At 45.4% G+C, this 19951-nt stretch overlaps 1 protein-coding gene across 1 annotated transcript in view; it reads right to left on the bottom strand.

Moving 5' to 3' along the window:
- Positions 1–989: 989 nt before the first annotated feature.
- Positions 990–19951, bottom strand: part of LOC134350915 (cell division cycle and apoptosis regulator protein 1-like) — a 44133-nt gene continuing 25171 nt past the window's right edge. The window contains exons 13-21 of the mRNA XM_063056751.1: positions 17481–17672; positions 16167–16490; positions 13556–13673; positions 11881–11954; positions 10647–10796; positions 8995–9121; positions 5657–5848; positions 4153–4358; positions 990–1592 (exon numbers count right to left, since the gene is read on the bottom strand). Coding sequence (XP_062912821.1) covers positions 1563–1592; positions 4153–4358; positions 5657–5848; positions 8995–9121; positions 10647–10796; positions 11881–11954; positions 13556–13673; positions 16167–16490; positions 17481–17672 — 1413 coding nt within the window. The 3' untranslated portion in view covers positions 990–1562. The remainder of the gene's footprint in view (positions 1593–4152; positions 4359–5656; positions 5849–8994; positions 9122–10646; positions 10797–11880; positions 11955–13555; positions 13674–16166; positions 16491–17480; positions 17673–19951) is intronic.

The raw sequence follows: 19951 nt of genomic DNA, 5'->3' as shown, positions 1-19951 counted from the left end.
AAACAAATTAATGCATTATATGAAAGACATATATATTTTTGCATTAACAGTGACAGAACTCTGTGCTCCCATGCATGTAGCTGCAGACATCACTAGCACAATGTATGGCAGTCTCTGCTGTGTCCAGAACCTGCCAGACATGTGGTGACAGGGGCTCCAGGAAGCTCTGAAAACAGGTGCAGCCACAGTGAAGATGGCTACGGTGTCCATCCACGGTGTGGCGCAGAAGTGACTTTCTTTTTTATGGTTCATAGGGATGGTAGGGACAGTGTAGGGAATTAGAGGTCAGCAGCGGTAAATAAAATTAACTGGGTTTTGGAGGTCACATTGGAGCACTTTGTGGCCAAAGGCTGGGGATCCCATGGCGCTGAGATCAACAATCTCAAGATCAGTGGGTCTGCATAGGCAGGAGGCAAGAGGGACAGTGTCACCCCCCACGTCACCGGGGTTAGAGGTCTGGGAAGATCTGGTGATTGAGGATTGCAGGTCAAACCCATGATCAGCAAGTCCTGGGGTTGCTAGCCAGATGTCAGTAAAGCTTTGAGCACAAAGCTGAAGGTTGAAGCTTGGCAAGCCCCTGACAGCTAGTCTGGAGGTCAGAGCCCTAATGTCTGCATCTGAGAATTGGAGGCCCCATGTCTGAGTTTGGGAACCAGAGGCAGCCTGTTCCAGTGCTGGAGGCCTGTCTGTCTGTGAGCAGGAGAGGGTCTGTTTTGTTGTTTTACGGAACATTGTGGGCATGATATATTGGTGCACAGTATGCAAGAATACTTGAGCTGCCCCTTGGTCAGTGTTGGCTGTTATGCAAATGAGGCACCTCACCGTATGTTTCAATATACATGTGATGACTATGAAGCCTCTTTCAGAGAAAAGGCCGGTGAAATACCCTCCTCAACTACGCAAAAGGGGAGAGAGGGGTGTAGGAAGGTGCCCATAATATTCTTAGTAAAGATCGACAAGACAAGGAATAAAAGGCACAAGACACTCCGTAAGTTTTAAAAATGAAGAACCTTTATACTGTAAACACTGACATCCTGACAGAAGGGTGGGGGTGGTCAAAGGTCCAGAAAGAAGGCATCTAAGGGGGGGGGGAGGGGCAGTGGGATCCATTCCCACAGACCTCAATTTCAGGAAGAACTGGAACAGGGTGTGTCCCATGAATGATCCCACAGCCATCAGTAGTCTGTGCAAGGAATGGTGCGCTCCAGCAGGCCGGCACATTGCGATGGAGAGGGGAAGGGGCCGTACTTGCCCAGGTTTGCCAGAATACTAACAGGGGTGACGGGCAGGGGTGTGGGGAGAGAGCACGCCCTACTGAGGATGTGGCTTAGACATGGATGGTTACACCAATACACACATCAATCGCTGCTCCTCAATTGTACATCCTGGATACAGTGCACAGGCCGACGCAGAAATCAAACAGCACACTTTGATAAAGTTGCAGGTTGAGACACTTTGTGTTTGTTAGGATAAGGAAAGCAAGGGTTCACACAGGTCACTACATCTGGTGGGAAGTGAATGGATTCTATCAGGGATTTCCTCTTTCGGTCACCAGCGCCTCCTCATTTGTCCTTCTCTGTCAAAGCATTATTCTGAAAAAGAAAAGCAAGTCAAGGTACATTTATTTTCAAAGTACATATAGTATGTGTCACCAAATACAACCCTGAGATTCGTATCCTTGCAGGCATACTCAGTAAATCCAAGCACCACAATAGAATCAATGAAAGACTGCAACAGGGCAGACAAACCACCGATGTGAAAAAGACAAGAAACTGTACAAATACAAACATACATAAGCAATATGTAATGAGAACATGAGATGAAGAGTCCTGGAAAGTGAGTCCATAGGTTGTGGGAACAAGTGAAGTTGTATGAAGTTACCCCCACTGGGTCAAAGGTCTGATGGTTAAGGGGTAGTAACTGTTCCTGAGGGTCCTGTACCTCCTTTCTGACGGCAGCAGTGAGGAGAGACCATGGCCTGGATCAGGAACATGAAGAGACCATGTTTCTGTAGCAGGCTGTGATGCAACAAGTCAATATACTGTCCACTACACATCTATAGAAGTTTGTCAAAGCTGACCGTCTTCACTTCTGATTCCCCCAATGAGGACTGGCTCAGCGACCTCCTTCTAAAGTCAATAGCCAGCTCCTTGGTTTTGCTGACATTGAGTAAGAGGTTATTGTGGCACCATGCAGCCAGATTATCAATCTCCCTCTTATATGCTGATTCGTCACCACCTTTGATTCAGACTACAACAGTGATATCAGCAAACTGTGAGCTGTGCTAAACTACAATCATATGTGTAAAGCGAATAGAGCAGGGGACTAAGCACACAGCCTTGTGGTGCACCTGTGCTGATGAGGAATGTGGAGGAGATGTTGCCATTTTGAACTGACTGGGGTCTACAAGTGAGGAAATCAAGGATCCAAATGCACAAGGAGATAGTGAAGCCAAGGTTATTGATCAGTTTTGAGAAGACACATCATGTAAATAAAAATAATAATACTGAGAACATGAGTTGTAGGGTCCTTAAAAGTGAGTCTGTAGGTTGTGGAATCAGGTCAGAGTTGTGTTGAGTGAAGTTATTCACACTGGTTCAAGAGCCTGATGGTTGTAGGGCAATAACTGTTCCTGAACCTGGTGGTGCGGGACCCAAGGTTTCTCTACCTCCTGCCTGATGGTCGTAATGAGAAGAGGACATGGCCTGAATGGTGGGGGCTATCCAGAGAAGCAGGGAGTCTCACTGATTTCATCACAGGATGCTCGTTGTCTACTGCAACTGTACAGAGCTCAGCTTTACTTGGACAGCAAAGAAGCCTCGAGAACCCCAAACACAAACCCTTCATCTCAAGGCGTTCCCCCACACACCTGCACAGAATCCGTGCCAGAGACCAAACGCTGCAGAGGAAGCCATCTTTGCACAAAAGGGCCCACACCCACACAGAATCCCAAAGGAGGACCGAACTTGAAAGAGGTCCTGGCATGGAGACACCAACATGGGCATGGGCACAGGCACAGGGAACAATGACTCTCTCCTACACTACCTGTCGGTCTCAAGGACAGAGCCTGGATCCCCACAACACACCTCAGCCCATCCATTCCTCAAACGAGGGAAAGTATGCATTACTGGAAAACACTTCCTTCATCAGACAAGATGTTGTAAATTGAAGTTGAGTGAAATGCACAATGGGATTCTGTCATATGATGATTTAAATTTAGAGATACCGCACAGTAACATGGCCTTCTTGCCCAACGACCCCAATTAAACCCACTTGACCAAAAAAACCTATTAAAGCGTACATCTTTGGAAGGTGGGAGGAAACAGAGCATCCAGAGGAAACCCACACAGTTACAGGGAGAAGGTACAAACTCCTTATAGAGCAGGGAATGAAATTGAGGTACCAGCATTAACCTGTAATAGAATTAACACTAAGCTACCACCCCGCAGGGTCAGTGTGTTATTTCCCATATTGGGTGCCACAGCTCTGGGCATTCTGGATTTTGGAGTGTAATTCTGGTGCAGTTCTGTGAGAAGTCTCTGTACGTCCTCCTCATGGAATGCGTGGGGTTTCCCTGGGTGCTCCAGATTCCTCCCACAGCGGGTAGGTTAATTGTTCACCGTTAATCGGGGCTGTGGTGTGGCCAGAAGAGCCCATTCCACACTATATTGCTAAATTAATATCAGGTGCTAGAGTAGCGCCGTGCTATTTACAGCTTCAATTCCAATGTCATCCATGAGGAGTTCGGAAGTTCAACCCGTACAATGTGGGGTTTTCTCCGGACCATCCGGTTTCCTCCCACAGTCCAAAGACGTTCCCGTTAGCAGGTCATGTAAATTGTCCTGTTATTAGTTTGGGGTTAAATTGGAGGTTGCTGGGCTGTGCAGCTTGAAGGCCATTTTCTGCATTGTATGCCTAAATTAAATAAATATGACACATCCCATGATGTGTGATTCATTGTAGCAAAAAAAAACCCAACATTAAATATTTGTTAATCAAATTATACCTGGGCCAACTGCATCTCAGGGTAGGGCCAGACAAAGATCCGGGGAGTGCGGACATACATTCCAGTTGAAGCATTTGGAGGAAAGGTGGGGACAGTGGATGGGGAAGGTGACACGTGATATCTCTGGTAACTATTGAGGACTCTACCTTCTTGATGATGCGCTGAATCTCCTCCAGCATGGAGTTGAGATTCCTGGTGTTGTCCTGGAGACGCAGCTCGTAGAAGATCTTCAGTTTCTCGGCCTGTTTGACCCGATCCTCCAGCTCGGACACCTGCTTCTGCATCTCCTCTATCTTGGAAGTCAACGATTTGTTCACAGTGTCGTTCGAGGACACTTTCCCCATAGCTTCAGCTGCAGGAGAAGATAGTCCAAACACCATCAGTCCTCGCCCAACACCACCAAGAACCCTCCCCACACCGGACACTGTACCCCATCCCTTTACACTTCAAACACCCATACCCTGCCCCTTCCAGTGCTGCTCTCTGCCCATATACCATATTCACCACATTGCCCATGCTCCATTCTTTGCCAGCGTTGGATTAGGGTGCAGGATGGTTATTTTTCCTGAGGGTTAACATCCCTATGCTTGCTTATTTTATATAATCACCCATATACATATAATTGTGCAGTGAATTTTCCATCAATTCTAGCACAGTTCCTTCTGTATTTTAAGAAATTTCTTCGTTTTCTGTAGCAGATGCCACGTGACATGAATCTGCCTACTTTAAAGGTTAATTATCACTGGATTAAAAAAAAATTCTCGTCTTAGTAAGAAGTGACCACACTTTACAGTTTAATTTTTCTTTGTTCTCTTGATGCCTCTTCATCATTGCTCTTGTAACGCTTAATGATTGTAAGCAACAATTTTTATGCCTCATTCTTCACTTCTGAAGAACCTTGTGATTTTAAAAGCATGAGCATCCAACACAGACCAGACACTGGCTGCACTCTGATCCATCTTGTACAGTCTGGACAATCCCAGTGCAATGCTGGACACTGCCTGTAATCCACAACCCCCTCCTCCCCCATACCAGATCCACTCCCCTCACCAAGCCCTGCTCTTCACTGTGCTGGACACTGATCATTATGTTAATCGCTACACTACGTGCCATCACTGCCTACAAAATAACAGACACACGAGGTCACTGAATGGCGAGGGAAAGGAGAACATGTATGCATTAACGGTTCAATTCAATTTTAAACCCCCTTCCTACATGCTATGGTAGCACAGCACAGAGCTTTTATAGCCCATGGTGTTCCGGAGTTCAGAGTCCTATTCTGACACCGTTCTGTAGGAAGTCTCTGAGCGACCTCCCCATGGAATGCAAGGGGAGGGGGGGGCGGGGTTTCCCTGTGTGCTCCAGTTTCCTTCCACAGTCCAAAGATGTACTGGGAAGGTTAACCGGTCATCGTCAATTGTCCTGTGATTAGGTTGGGGTTAATCGGGGTCTTGGGGTTGCTGGGCTGGGGCAGTATGGCGTGAAGAACCGGAAAGTCCTATAATAAATAAATATAGACCCTCCCAACTTTCAACTCCAACCTGCCCGCATCAAACCTCCAGATCTTGATCTCAATCAGCTGTTTCCTATCCAAGCATCATTCACAAATCTAATAAAGTGGAACCACACCACACCAGCCACGACTCTTACCCAGCTGGCTCTCCACGGTACGCAGCTTTATTTCCATGTCAGCACGGTTTCTCTCATCCCGCTCCAGTTTCTGGATTAGGTTTCCAACGTTGACCATGTTGCCATTATGCTCGACAAGGCTGCCGTCTCCAGAACGAGTCCGGGGCTTGATTGCTATGACGTTGGTGTTTGTTGGCAGAAGATGCTGGTTACCTGAGGGAGGATAGCAATAGAAAACCCATCTCGTCAGAAAGGTATTGGGAGGCAGGAGAGTAAGGGGGGGGGGGGCAGAGGTGAGATGAAGCTGGTGACAGAGTTGCGCTGACATAAATCCAGCCAGAATTTCTAACCCAACTGGCAAGAGTTGCAAAAGTGCGGAAAAGGTATGTCACAGTCACCCAGCAGCCACGGATTTCAACTGCACCCACCATTCATACAATATTACTAAGATATCCCTCCAAATATTACCAAAGGGTGCAAATTTTCAATGAACAAAAGCAATAGTACAGAAGATCACAGTAAATTTATTATAAAGTAACGGTGTCTATAGTAAGTATTCGACCCCCTTGGAAATTTTCATGTTTTATTGTTTTACAACATTTGATCACAGTGGATTTAATTTGGTTTTTTGGACACTGACCGAAAGAAAAAGACCCTTTCGTGTCAAAATGAAAACAGATCTCTACAAAGTGATCCAAATCAATTACAAACATAAAATGCAAAATAAAATTGATTGCATAAGTATTCACTCCCTTTAATATGACACACCAAATCATCACTGGTGTAGCCAATTGGTTTTAGAAGTCCAATAATTAGTTAAATGGAGATCAAGGTGCTTCAATTGATTGTAGTAAAAATACCCCTGTATCTGGAAGGTCCAACTACTGGTAAGTCAGTACCCTAGCAAAAACTACACCAAGAAGACAAAAGATCACTCCAAGCAACTCTGCGATAAGATTATTGAAAAGCACAAGTCAGGAAATGGACACAAGAAAATTTCCAAGTCATTGAGTATGCCTTGGAGTACAGTTAAGTCAATTATCAAGAAATGGAAAGAATATGGCACAGCTGTACACTTGCCTACAGCAGGCCATCCTCAGAAGCTGAGTGACCAAACAAGAAGGGGACTAGTGAGGGACACCACCAAGAGATCTATGACAATTCTGGAGCAGTTACAAGCTTCAGTGGCTGAGATGGGAGAGACTATGCATACAACAACTGTTGCCTGTTTGTTTCACCAGTTGCAGCTTTACAGGAGAAAAAGCCACTGTTCAAGAGACTCCCATGGAATCTCAGTTAGAGTTTGCCAGAAGGTAGTTGGGAGCTGGAAGGTTCTATGGTCAGACTAAACTCTATGCTTGGTGTAAGCCAAACACCACTTTTCATCAAAAACGCACCGTCCCTACCATGAAACATGTTGGTAGCTGCATCATGCTGTGGGGATGCTTCACTGCATCAGGCCCTGGAAGGCTTGTGACGATACAGGGAAATCCTGGAAGAAAACCTGATGCCATCTGCAAGAGAACTTAAACTTGGAAGATATGTTTTCCAGCAAAACAATGATCTTTGGTTTCCAGCATAAAACCAAAGCACAGGAAAGGCACAAGAATAACAAAGTTAATGTCCTGGAACAGCCAAGTCAAAGTCCAGTTCTCAATCCAATTGAGAATATGTGCCTGGACTTGAAAAGGGCTGTTCACTCACGATCCCCGTGCAATCTGACAGAGCTTGAACAGTTTTGAAAAGGAGAATGAGGAAAAGTTGCAGTGTTCAGATGTGCAAAGCTGATAGAGACCCCTCCCCCATCCACAAGGACCTGAGGTGCATCTACTAAACACTTACTTGAAGGGAGTGAGTAACTGTGAAATCAATTATTTTGTGTTTAAAATTGTAATAAATTTAGGCCAATTTGTAGAAATTTGTTTTCGCTTTGACACGGAAGAGTCTTTTCTGTTGACCAGTGTGAAAAAGCCAAATTAAAAAGTCTTAAAAAGCCACTGTGATTCAACATTGTAAAACAATGAAACATGAAAATTTCCAGGAGAGAATTTTTTTTTATAGGCACTGTATGTCACTATATACAACCCTGAGATTCATTTTCCTACAGGTACACTCAATAAATCTAAAATAGAATCAATGAAAGATCGCAATGACTTGGGTGTTCAACCAGTCTGCAAAAGAGAACAAGCTGTGCAAATACAAAAATAAATAAGCAATAAATATCGAGTGCATGAGTTGAAGAGCCCTTGAAACGTTTCAATGATGGGGCAAGTGAAGTTGAATGAAGTTATCGCCATTGGTTCAAAAGCCTGAGGTTTCTGTATCTTCTTCCTGATGGCAGCAGTGAGCAGACAGCATGACCTGGGTGGTGGGGGTCTGTAATAATCGACGCCGCTTCATGTAGATGCGCTCAACAGTGGGGAGGGCTTTACCCGTATTGGCCTGGGCTAATTCCACTACTTTTTTTTTAAGGTAAAGCTAGTAGAGCAGGGAGCTAAGCACACAGACTTGTGCTGCACCTGTGCTGATGGAGATTGTGGGAGAGGTGCTGTTGCCAATCCGAACTGACCAGTGTCCACAAGTAACAAAATTGGGGATCCAATTGCACAAGTAGGTATTGAGGCCAAGGTGTTGAAGCTTATTGATTAACTTTGAGGGGATAATAATACTCAATGCTGAACCATAGTCGATAAAGAGCAGCACTGCTGCCCAGATATTCCAGGGTTGAGTGAAAAGCCAATGAGGGAGCAGCTGCTGTGGACCTGTTGCTCTGGTAGGCAAGCTGAAGTGGACCCAAGTCACTTCTCAGGCAGGAGTTGATACGTTTTATCACCAAGGTGGATTCTGCCATTTTTGAACCACAGGATCATTATATCTCTGATGGACCCAGTAGATGCGTCTGCCATGTTTGCTAATTTACAGGCAATGGTTAACACTGGCATCTCACGATCGGAGATGATGCTATGGGGGCCAGTAGTAGTTTCCACTCTATGTTGACCCAGGGCAACACTGGAACAGCAATCAGATTTATTAACACTGATTCATGCCCTGAAATCTGCTATTTTGTGGCAGCGATACAGTGCAAGGCATAAAAAATTACTGCAAGTTACACAAGTAAATAGTGCAAAAGATGAATACACAAAATGGTGGAGGCACTCAGGTCAGGCAGCATCTATGGAAATCAACAGTCACCATTCCAGGTCAAGACCCTGCTGAGATGCTCCAGTGTTTTGTGTGTGTTGATCAAGATTTCCAGTATCTGCAGCACCTCTTGCGCTGATGAGGTAACGTTTCATGGACCATTCAGTAATGAAGGAGTCAGTCAGCTCCCCCCCCCACACACACACACTCTGACTCACCCAGCACCATGTCGTCTGTCACAAGACTTTTATCCTCCATTTTAACCAGATCCCCTTCACAGCCATCTGTAAGGTTCCGATACAGGCACATGTTCTGGGCGCACACTTTCCCCAGCAACTGCTTTATCTGTAAAGCAAGGAAAGGCCATGTTGAGCTGGGGCTTCAGTGAACAAACTCCTTTTTACCGATTACTGTGGAGTCACACAGCTTTAGTCATAATGACCATTAGACATAGAAGTAGAATTAAGCCATTTGGCCTATTGGATCTGTTCTGTTATCCAATCAAGGCAGATTTATTATCCCTCTCAAAACCATCCTCCCGCCTCTTCCTGGCATCCTTTGAGACCCTGACCAAGAACCTATCAAACTCTGCTTTAAATATACCCAATAAATTGTCCTCCACAAATTCACCACCCTCTGGCTAAAAGATGTCCCTTCTCATCTCTATTCTAAAGGATTGTTGTTCTTTTCTGAGGCTGTGCCCTCTGGTCCTAGACTCACCCACTACTGGAAACATTCTCTCCACATCCACTCGATAGAATTCTGTAAGATCCCCCAGAACCAAATGCTCCTCATACGTTAACTCTTTCATTCCTGGAATCACTCTCACGAACCTGCTCTGGACCCTCTTCAATACCAGCACATCTTTTCTTAGATAAGGAAAACTACTCATAATATTCCAAGTGTGGTCTGACCAATGCCCGTGTTGGGAAATATGACTGTTATATAATTCCCTCTCCCGCTCCATTGGGAATCTCTCAGACCTAATTGAAACCTATCGAATGGTGAAGGGCCTTGATAAGAGTTGATGTGGAGAGGTATTTCCCATGGTGGGAGAATCTAGGACCAGAGGACTTAGTCTCAGAATAGAGGGGCACCCTTTTAGAACAGAGACACAGAAGAATTTCTTTAGCCAGAGAGTGGTGAATCTGTGGAACTGATTGCCACAAGCATCAGTGGAGACCAAGTCTTCAAGTGTATACAAAACAAAGATTGATAGATTCTTGATTGGTCAGGGCATTAACAGATACAGGGAACAGGCAGGAGATTGAGGCTGAGAGAAAAAATGGATCAGTCATGATGAAATAGCGGAGCCAGATGGCCTAATTCTACTCCTATATCTTATGGTCTTAGGGATCAAATCAGAAACCTGTCATAGCTGTTTAAAAGGCTTTTGTGCCCTGGAGGCAAAGCTGCTGCAATCCAAGTGTAACAACATTACCCAACCACAACCCAGGATCAAAACCTGTCTGGAATATCAAGAGCTCGCAGCCTTGACCTGGCTGAATTTAAATGTATGTCGAATTCAGAGGCTCCGTGTAGACATGGAACCACTCAGAGTTGAAGTTCAGTCTCAGGGGCTTGTTTTCCTGCTGTTGGTCTTGCCGCTGCTTGTGCTGGTTTCTGAATATTGTGGGCATGTTGAAATGATGCTGGAATGTGTGCCAACACTTGTGGGCTGCCTCAGCACGCTTCTGGGTGTGTTGGCCGTTAACACATATGGCACATTTTACTGTCTGGTCGATGTACATCTGATAAATAAATGAATCTAATCAGGAGCGAGAGGGTGAAGGGGCTGGGGCTACAGCCGGTGACAGGACCAAGAAGTGTGATAGTTGGAGCGGAGTCCAGCTGGTTGAAGCCGGGGTACCTGGGCTCTGGTTATGTGCAGCCCCAGGGTGCTGAGGATCAGCTCTAAATCCTTCTCCATCAGGTAGTTACACAGATTACGGTCGAAGTAAACAAAGGCGAGCAGCACATCCTTGCGCAACGACACCACCTGGGCGACTTCCTTTTCCTGCTACAGTTAACAGAGAGAGAGAGAAAACAGTTATTACTGTCCTAGTGAAAAAGCCAACACCCGCGCTACCCCCCCACCCACTCTTACTGAAAGTCTCCTGTGCCATTCAGTCGTGCTGTGCTGCGCCCTGCATTCTCCATCAGACTCAGAAATAGGCCATTCAGCCCTCTGGGTCTGGACGTCCATCATTAACTTACACTGATCCCAACTGCGTAAAAGATAGCGCAATCACCGCTCACAGTTTGATTCCTGTCACTGTCTGTAAGGAGTTCTGAACGTTTTCCCCACGACCACACGAGTTTCCTCCCACAGCCCAAAGGCGCAAGGGTTAGGATCAGTGAGTTGTGGACATGCTACGTTGGTGCCACAAGACTGACGACACCTGTGGGCTGCCCCCAGCACAATTCTCACTCACTTGATGCAAACAATGCATTTCACTGTACGCGCGACAAATAACATGAATCTTTACACTAACTTCAGTTTTGATTCTCCCCACATTCCCATCCCTTACTCACCCACACACTAAGATTAGGTGGTGGGTGTGTGTGGGACTGGTAGAATCTGGGAGTTGACAGGTCCTTGATTAAACAGGGTGTCAAAGGTTGCAGAGAATGGGCTGAGAGGGAAAGTAAATCAGCGATGATTGAATAGCAGAGCAGATTCGCTGGGCTGAATGACTCAAACCTGCTCCTATCTTATGGGAATATTGAGGGAGTTCAAGTAGCCAATGACCTCTAACCTGCCATTATGTGGGATGTGGGAGGAAATCACAGGGAGAATGTGCAAACTTCACAAGCAGCACCAGGAGGAGGATTAAATGTCTTTGGCACTGTGAGGCAACATGCCTACAAGCAGTGCCACAAGACAGACCCTCCCCCTCCACCGGCACCAGTATGCAGAGTCACCATACCCCTAACCAGCTGCTGCACAGGCTGTGATTACAGTTCACTCAGATACCAGAACCTCCCACTGACATGTCCAGACCCTGGTCACTCCTTCACACCTCATCCGATACAGTACCAAAACCAGCCCAGGCCCCTGCTTCCTCAACCATCTGTATCTCAGCGCACCACACTCTCCTTACCGTCTCTTTAGCAGATGCACTCTCAGCCTCTGTGCTTTTCTCATTTTGCTTCTTTTCACCAGCATTGGAGATACCTGCAGCAAGCAAAACTGGACATCGTCACTAAGTCCTGAGGTGCAGGGGAAGGGGAAGGGAGGAGTGTGAACAGCTTAAAACAAGTAATTTATCCCATCAAACAGTCCCAGGATAGGTACATCTTGGATTAGATAGTGAGTAGAATTTCCTCTTTCCTCCTGTCCATGTGCCCAAAACAGAAAAGGCACAGGCTAGGTACACAGTACAGGCAACACAGGTTAGAGTACACAGTACAGGCAACACAGGCTAGGTACACGGTACAGGATAACATAGGTTAGAGTACACAGTACAGGACAACACAGGCTAGGTACACAGTACAGGACAACACAGGCTAGAGTACACAGTACAGGACAACACAACACAGGTTAGAGTACACAGTACAGGACAACACAACACAGGTTAGAGTACACAGAACAGGTGAGCAGTAGAGGACGAGGAGGAGGTGGCACTCGCAGTATTCTGTAAACTGCAGTTTTTTGGCTACCTCATACTTTTACATGAGTCTTTCTGGTATCGTTATGGGGCAAGTTATAAACACTTATTATGTCACTGCAAGGTAAAACGTTGCCCCAAGGTTTTGGTGGGGGAAGAGTGTGTGTGTGTATGGAAACAAACACCCACAGAACAAGCAAACACCATGTTATAAGCACGGCTCCATTGGGCTAGGAAGCTGTCCAGCAGAAACTAGCCTGTTGTATAGTGTTTAGAACATAAGAAATGAGATCAGGAATAGGCCATCTGCACTGTTGAGCCTCTTCCGACATTCAATAAGATCACAGCTTATCTGGCTGTGGATTCAGCTCCACCAACCTGCCTGCTTTTTCCCCTTAACCTTTAATTCCCCTGCCACACAAAATTCATTGTGTGTCTTAAATATACTTAGGACATAAAACAGTACAGGCCCTTTGGCTCACAATGTGCCAACCTTTTAAACTGCTCCAAGACCAATCTAGCTGACCCCACCCACATAGACCTGCGGTTTTCTTTTATCAATGTTCCTATCTAAATGTCTCTTAAATGTCCTTAACATACCTGCCTCTACCACCACCACTGACAGTGCACCACTCTCCATATAAAAAAAAACTTACATTTGAAATCTCTCTCATACTTTCCTCCAATCACCTTAAAGTTACGCCCCCTTGTATTACCCATTTCCAACCTGGGAAAAAGTCTCATGACTATATCCACTTCATCAATGCCTCAACATCCATATCAAGTCACCCCATTCCTCCTTCACTTCAAAGATAGCTCGCTTAGTCTTTCCACACAAGACATGCTCTTTAATCCAGGCAGCACCCTGATCAATCTCCTCTGCACTCTCTCTAAAGCTTCCCCATCTTTAATGTGGTAGCATCCACTGCTTCTCTGGGCAGAGAATTCAACAGATTCACCACTCTCTGGGAAAAGTAGTTTCTCCTCACCTCCAACCTAAATCTATTTCCCTCAATCTTTAAAACGTAGTTTTAATCTTACTTACCAGTGGAAACAACTTTCCTATCTCTATCTTATCTCTGCCTTTCATAACTTTATAGTATGAAATTATAAAATTCTCATCCCCCTCATTCTTCTGAAGTCCCAAGTTTGGGTCATGTTTCCTCACCAAAGTCCTCCTCGTTGTCTTCCAGGAAGAGAACATCATCCATCTGTAGAAGGTTGTCATCTTCAGCTTCAGTTTCCTTTCCTTTTGTCTCCTTGTCTTTAGCTTCTCCCTCTTCTGGCTGTGATCAGAAAGAGGAAGATGTTCAACTACCACACAGTGAAACACAGCTGCAACGGTCAGATTCTAAACACATTACTGGTAAGACACTACTTGAAAATCTATTGAGATGGTATTAAAAATTTCCTTCTAACCAGAAGCAATCAAAGGGTCAATAAAATATGTTAATTTAAAGTAATGGGCAAAAAAAGATGAATGAAAACAAAGATATACAACTTATGAAAACTCTACATAAACGAAGATCGACAAAGTGCAAAAAAAAGACAAATTGTGTAACCAAAAAGTAGTGAGAATGATTTGTAGAGCCCTTGACAGTGAGTTCATAGGTTGTGGAATCAGTGTAGAGTTGTGGTGAAAGACGTATTCCACACTGGTTCAGGACTCTAATGGCTGTAGTGTAATAACTGTTTCTGAACCGGGTGGAGTGGGACCCAAGGCTCCTGTAACTCCTGCCCGATGAAAACGAGAAGAATATGGCACGCGTGGTGGGGATCTTGGATCTTGGATGACAGATGCTGCTTTCTTGTGGCAATGCACCGTGTAAATGTGCTCAGTAGTGGGGAGAGCTTTGCTGGTGATGGACTGGGCTGTATCCACCACTTTCTGTCACCTTTTCCATTCCTGAGCAGCGGTGTTTCCATACCAGGGAATGATGCAACCAGTCAAGATACCCTCCACTATGCATCTATAGAAGTTTCTCAAAGTTTAGATGACGATGCCAAATCTATGCAAACTATACAGAAAATAGTGGCACAGTCATGTCTTCTTTGTGATGGCACATATGTGCTGGTCCCAAGACAGATCCTTTGATATGATAATACCAGGAGATTCAAAGCTACAGGCCCTCTCCCCCTCTGGGGACTGGCTCATGGATATCTGCTTTCTTCTTCCTGTAGCCTACAATCAGCTCTTTGGTCTTGCTGGCATGGAGTGAGATATTGCTATTGTGGCACCACTCAGCCAGGTTTTCAATCTCTCTCCTATATACTGATTTGAAACCACCTTTGATTTTGGCCAACAGCAGTGCTGTTACCACCAAACTTGAATATGGTATTGGAACTGTGCTTAGCCACACAGTCACAGGTATGAAAGAAACGAGGTTCAATAGCAACCAAATGAAAAAAATTGGAATTCCAGTAAGATGGTTGCAAGCATGTTTGCAGCAGCCACTCCTGGGTCCAACCAAATTTGCAACTGTTTGTCCATTTTGTCTATTTTACAATAGCAAGACTCCGCTGGTTCTCAACATCAAATAAGGTCTAACCCCAGCAACGATGGAGTTCACTTGGTGCGGACTATGTCGCCACCTACCACGGGAAGGCGCTGGTATGTAAAAGATGGCGAGCTGTCTAATAAATGGAGTGAGCGAGTGTCTTAGACATTTTTTTATGTGATCACAAGCCCCTGTCAGACATTGGTAATGTAGAATACAGAAGTCTGGTTCATTGGTTCTTTGGCGAGATCAACGGCAAGGAAGCTGCGTGGTCTTGGTTGTAGCATGGACAAGGCCCTCAAGACACAGTGTTATCTGTTGCAGCCGCCCAGCGGAGAGATGCAGAAGGTAGTGTGGGAGGCAGCGAGCACACTGGAGTCTGTGCTGGCCCTTCCCCTCGGTGGTGTGCTTAGTGAAAGGCAAAGTGGATTGCGTTTATTTGCAGACTGCTGTGGGCTTGTTCTTGCTGACCATCAATCTACAAGACATGCCATGCAGGGATCTGGGCTGCATTACATTATGACTAGACATACAGTCAGTGGCCACTTTAATAGGCACACCTGATTGTTATCTAAACAGCCAATCACGTGGCAGCAACTCAATGCATAAAAGCATGAGGTTCAGTTGTTTTTCACACCAGACATCAGAATGGGGAAGAAATGTGATCTAAGGGACTTTGACCGCGGAATGCTTGTTGGTGCCAGATGGGATTTGAGTATCTCAGTAACTGCTCATCTCCTGGGATTTTCCCATGCAACAGTCTCTAGGGTTTATAGAGAATGGTGCGAGAAACAACAAGCATCCAGTGAGCAGCAGTTCTGTGGGCGAAAATGCCTTATAAATGAGAGAGGGCGGAGGTACCTACTGTACCCAATAAAGTAGCTTCTGGGTGTATTTCCTATTGTAACATTGTTTTTTTTTTAATGGATTGCACTGTACTGCTGCCAGAAATTGTATCAGTGACCATAAACCTGATGCAGTGACCTCGCTCACTTTTCTATTGGATGTGTATTCCATCTCCCAGCCACCTCACTTATTGATTATAACCAGGCATCACCTAGCTCCGTTCCACCCCTCAACACATAGCAAATCTATAGAACAGCAACCTTCACAGGATCAATGAAAAATCAGCCAGAGTGCAGGACAACAAAATGTGTAAATGCAAATATAAATAAATAGCAATAAATGAGATAGAGTCCTTAAATTGAGAGTCCCAAAACGCATGGCTCACATCTCCCCCAAACATGCTACTCATGCCCCACCCTTCTTCAACAGACGTACCTTTGTCAGTTCCCATTCCCAATTTTCATCCTCCTCCATTGCAGTGGGTTTAGCCAGTGTATCGCTGGTCTCCTTCACCTCCTCCACATCCTTCATCTCCACCACGTCATCCATCTCTTCCCCTTCGGTCTTCGGCTCTTTCGCCTTTTCCTCCTGCTCCGCCTCCTGATCCTTGGATTCCTGCTCTTGACTGGCAGGTGCTGCCTTTGGTTTCTCAGGCACCTCCTCAGGTTTCTTCTCCGGGTACGCCAGCAGGGTCTTGTAGATGGTGTAACCAAAGTCCCTCTGTAGCATCTCACTGAAGAGCTCTGCAAGCCACAACACCTGACAGCAAAACAGAATCTGTCACAAAACTGCATCATGGTGTTGGGTAACGTTTATTCACTGAGGCACAGTGCTGAATAGGCCCTACCAGCTCTTTGGGCCACGCGACTCAGCAACCGATTTAACCCCAGACTAGTCACAGGACAATTTACAATGACCAATTAACCCATCAACCAGCAACATTGGACTGTGGGAGGAAACCAGAGCACCCATATGGTCACAGGGAGAATGTACAAACTCGTTGCAGACAGCCACAGGAATTGAACCTGGGCTGTTGGTACTTTAAAGTGTTGTGCTAACCACTATGATAAAGGTTTAGAGAACTACAGTGGTACAGTAGTGTATCAGCATGGTGCTGATGCAGCTCAGGGCGTTCCGGATTTGGAATGCCGTATAGCGCTGGCAACCGGGATTCAATTCCCACCATTATCTGTAAAGAGTGTGTATGTTCTCCTAATGACTACATTCCAAAGACACACAGGTTAGGATCAGTAACTTGTGGGCATGGTACGTGGTGCTGGAAGGATGGCAACACTAGTGGGCTGCCCCCAGCACACCCCCAGACCACATTGGTCATTGGCATAAATGATTCACTGTATGTTTCAATATACATGTGACAAACAATGGGGCACATTTGTACAGTGAGTGGAAGAAAGTGTAGGGGGATGTCAGATGTAATGCTCTCTTTTTTTTAAAAGGAGTGTGGTGAGTGCATGGAATGCACTGCCGGGGGGTAGTAGTAGAGGCAGATACATCATTGGAATAGATAGGCACAGGGATGACAGAAAATGGAGGCCTATGTAGGCGGGAAGGGTTACATTGATCTTGAAAACAGCAATCGTGAGCCGCAGAGCTTGTACTGTTTCATGTTCTATTCTGTGCCATGAACTTGTTCCAGGGCAGCTGAAGCTCAGCCTAAGTTCCAGTATGACTTAGCTAAACAAAGATCCTGTTATATTCCAGACCGGACAGCAATCTACCAACAAGTACCTCAAAGGAATGGCCCTTGGAGTCAATGCGATAGCTCCTCAGGTTACTCAGGGACAGCACAGCACAGCCGAAGTTTCCCCCCAGGGCGGCGGTGTTCGGACGGACAATCACAGAAGGCTCGGCTGGGAGAGGGCAACGAGGTTCTTCCTTTGGCGCAGCTGCGGCATCTTCAGGCTGCTTTGCCTCCCCTTCCTGCGCGGAATACAACAGCCACACGATTTAACACAACATTTAAGGCAGAGTTAAGATGGATTCACGACATGAGCAAGTTAAAGGCTGCCAAGGATAGACAGACATGCCGAGTTGAGTTTCCCCATCAGATTAACCACAATTTGACTGGTGGAACAAGGCGATCACATAGGGGAATAGTATACTCTTGGTCTAATTTTATTTAAATGCATTTCAGTCATATTTAACTAACAAGTCACAGAAACCCTGGTATGCAAAGAGCATTTTCCTGCAGGCATTCATAGAACAAATACAATAGAACCAATGAAAAACTACACACAAAGACTGACAAACAACCAATGTGACAAAATACAAAATTTAAAAAAAAGATAAATAGACACACACACACAAAACTGAGAACCTGAGCTGCAGGGTCCTTGAAAGTGAATCCATAGTTTGTGGAAATCAGTTCAGAATCGAGTGAAATTATCCACGCCAGTTCAGGAACCTAATGGTGGAAGGGTAGTAACTGTTCCTGAACCTAGTCATGTGGGACCCAAGGCTCCTGTACCTCCTGGCCAATGGCAGCAACAAAAAGAGAGCAAGGCCTGGGTAGAAGGGGCCCTTGATCAGAATTGCTGCTTTCTTCTAGCTCATTAAAAGAACTCTCAAAACAGTCCTCCCAGAAGATGATAAATCATTGCCTTCCAATAGCAAATGTGAGTATTGCAACTGGAGAGATCTCAGCATGGTTGGGAGGGAGGGAAGGAGGGATGATGACAAGGTGAGAAATGACAGACAAGTGAAAGGTTGACATTACAAGTAGGGGAAGTTCCACTGAGAATAGATGTCAATACAAGCCAGGGGCATCCAGCCAAGATTAGTTGGTGGCAATGAAGGGAGAGAACGAAGGTGGGAGAAGTAAAGAGGTAGGGAAGTGGGGAGGAATGACAGGTTAAAATTATGAGTAGGGATGTTACATGGGAATAGGTGTCAGTATGAGCCAAAGGAACCCAGCCAAGAATAGTGTTTTAGTGATGGCACTGGTGATTTGGGGGTTTGTGGGGTCTTGATGAATCAGTGTGTTCCACAACACACTAAGCACTGACAGTGGAGTCCGTGAGTCAGTCCTCTCTGCAGAATAGTTAACCCCATCACTGATCGCAACCTTAACCAAACTATCAGGCAGGACTCTGCAACTTACATGCAAAAGACCAATGTCTGCCTCCATACCACCCTGTGCCCAGAGTACCCAGCACTACCAGTGGCCTGTGCCCACCGTGGCTTTGCCTCAGGTTACAATCTGAAAAAAGTCCAGCTGTTTTCAGTTCTTAGAAAAACATGTACAAATGCAGCTTTACTTTTCTAGGGAGATTGCTAGTTACCACCACTTACCATCCTATGTTACCCAGTCAACTCACTGATGTATTCTAATATGAATCTACGAACAAACATGCAGGCAGAAGTCTCCGTACAACATCCCCATTTTGAAAACTGCATCCAGAGTAAAATGTATGTCAAATATTGGAACACAACTAGGAATGGTTTTAAAGTAACAGAACAGAACTTTCAAAGTAGGCCATTGGGACACTCAATTATAATCAGTTCATGCCCCAAAAACAGTGCAATACAGAACACTGGACTGCCACCAGATCTTCAGAAGGGCTACATGGCTAATCCCACTCCCTGACCATCAATACCACCGGAACTTTCTCGATTAGGATCTCTCACGACTGAATATCTCTTTTCAATAACCTCTTTGCTTCAAGAAGAATGAAGGGGGAATCTCACTGAAACCTACTGAATATTGAAAGGCCTAGATAGTGTGGACAGAGAGGGGTTGTTTCCTATAGTGGAAAAGTCTAAGACCAGAGGGCACAGACTCAGAATATAAAAGCACTATAAGGATGCCCCCTTGGAAAGGAGATGAGGAGGAATTTCTTTATTGAGAGAGTAGTGAATCTGGAATTCATTGCCACAGATGGTTGGAGGCCAAGTAACCGGGTTTATTTAAAGTGGAGGCTGACAGGTTTTTGATTTGTAAGGACATCAAAGGTTACGGGGAAAAGGCAGGAGAAATGGTTGAGAGGGATAAGAGAAGTCACCCATGATTGAAAATATCAATGGGAGAGCAGAATTGACGAGCTGAATGGTCTAATTCTACGCTGCTAGTTGATCAATTTCCAACATGTTCAAGGCCTCACCCTCTCAAAACCGAGCCATTTGTTAGATTATTACATCGGCTCAGTCATCCTACAAAAATTTAACACAAACATTTGTGTTGAATTCCCTGGGCACCTTAC

The sequence above is a fragment of the Mobula hypostoma genome, chromosome 8 (genome assembly GCF_963921235.1).
Source record: "Mobula hypostoma chromosome 8, sMobHyp1.1, whole genome shotgun sequence".
Lineage (NCBI taxonomy): Eukaryota > Metazoa > Chordata > Chondrichthyes > Myliobatiformes > Myliobatidae > Mobula > Mobula hypostoma.
This window is presented reverse-complemented; position numbering and strand designations above follow the sequence as displayed.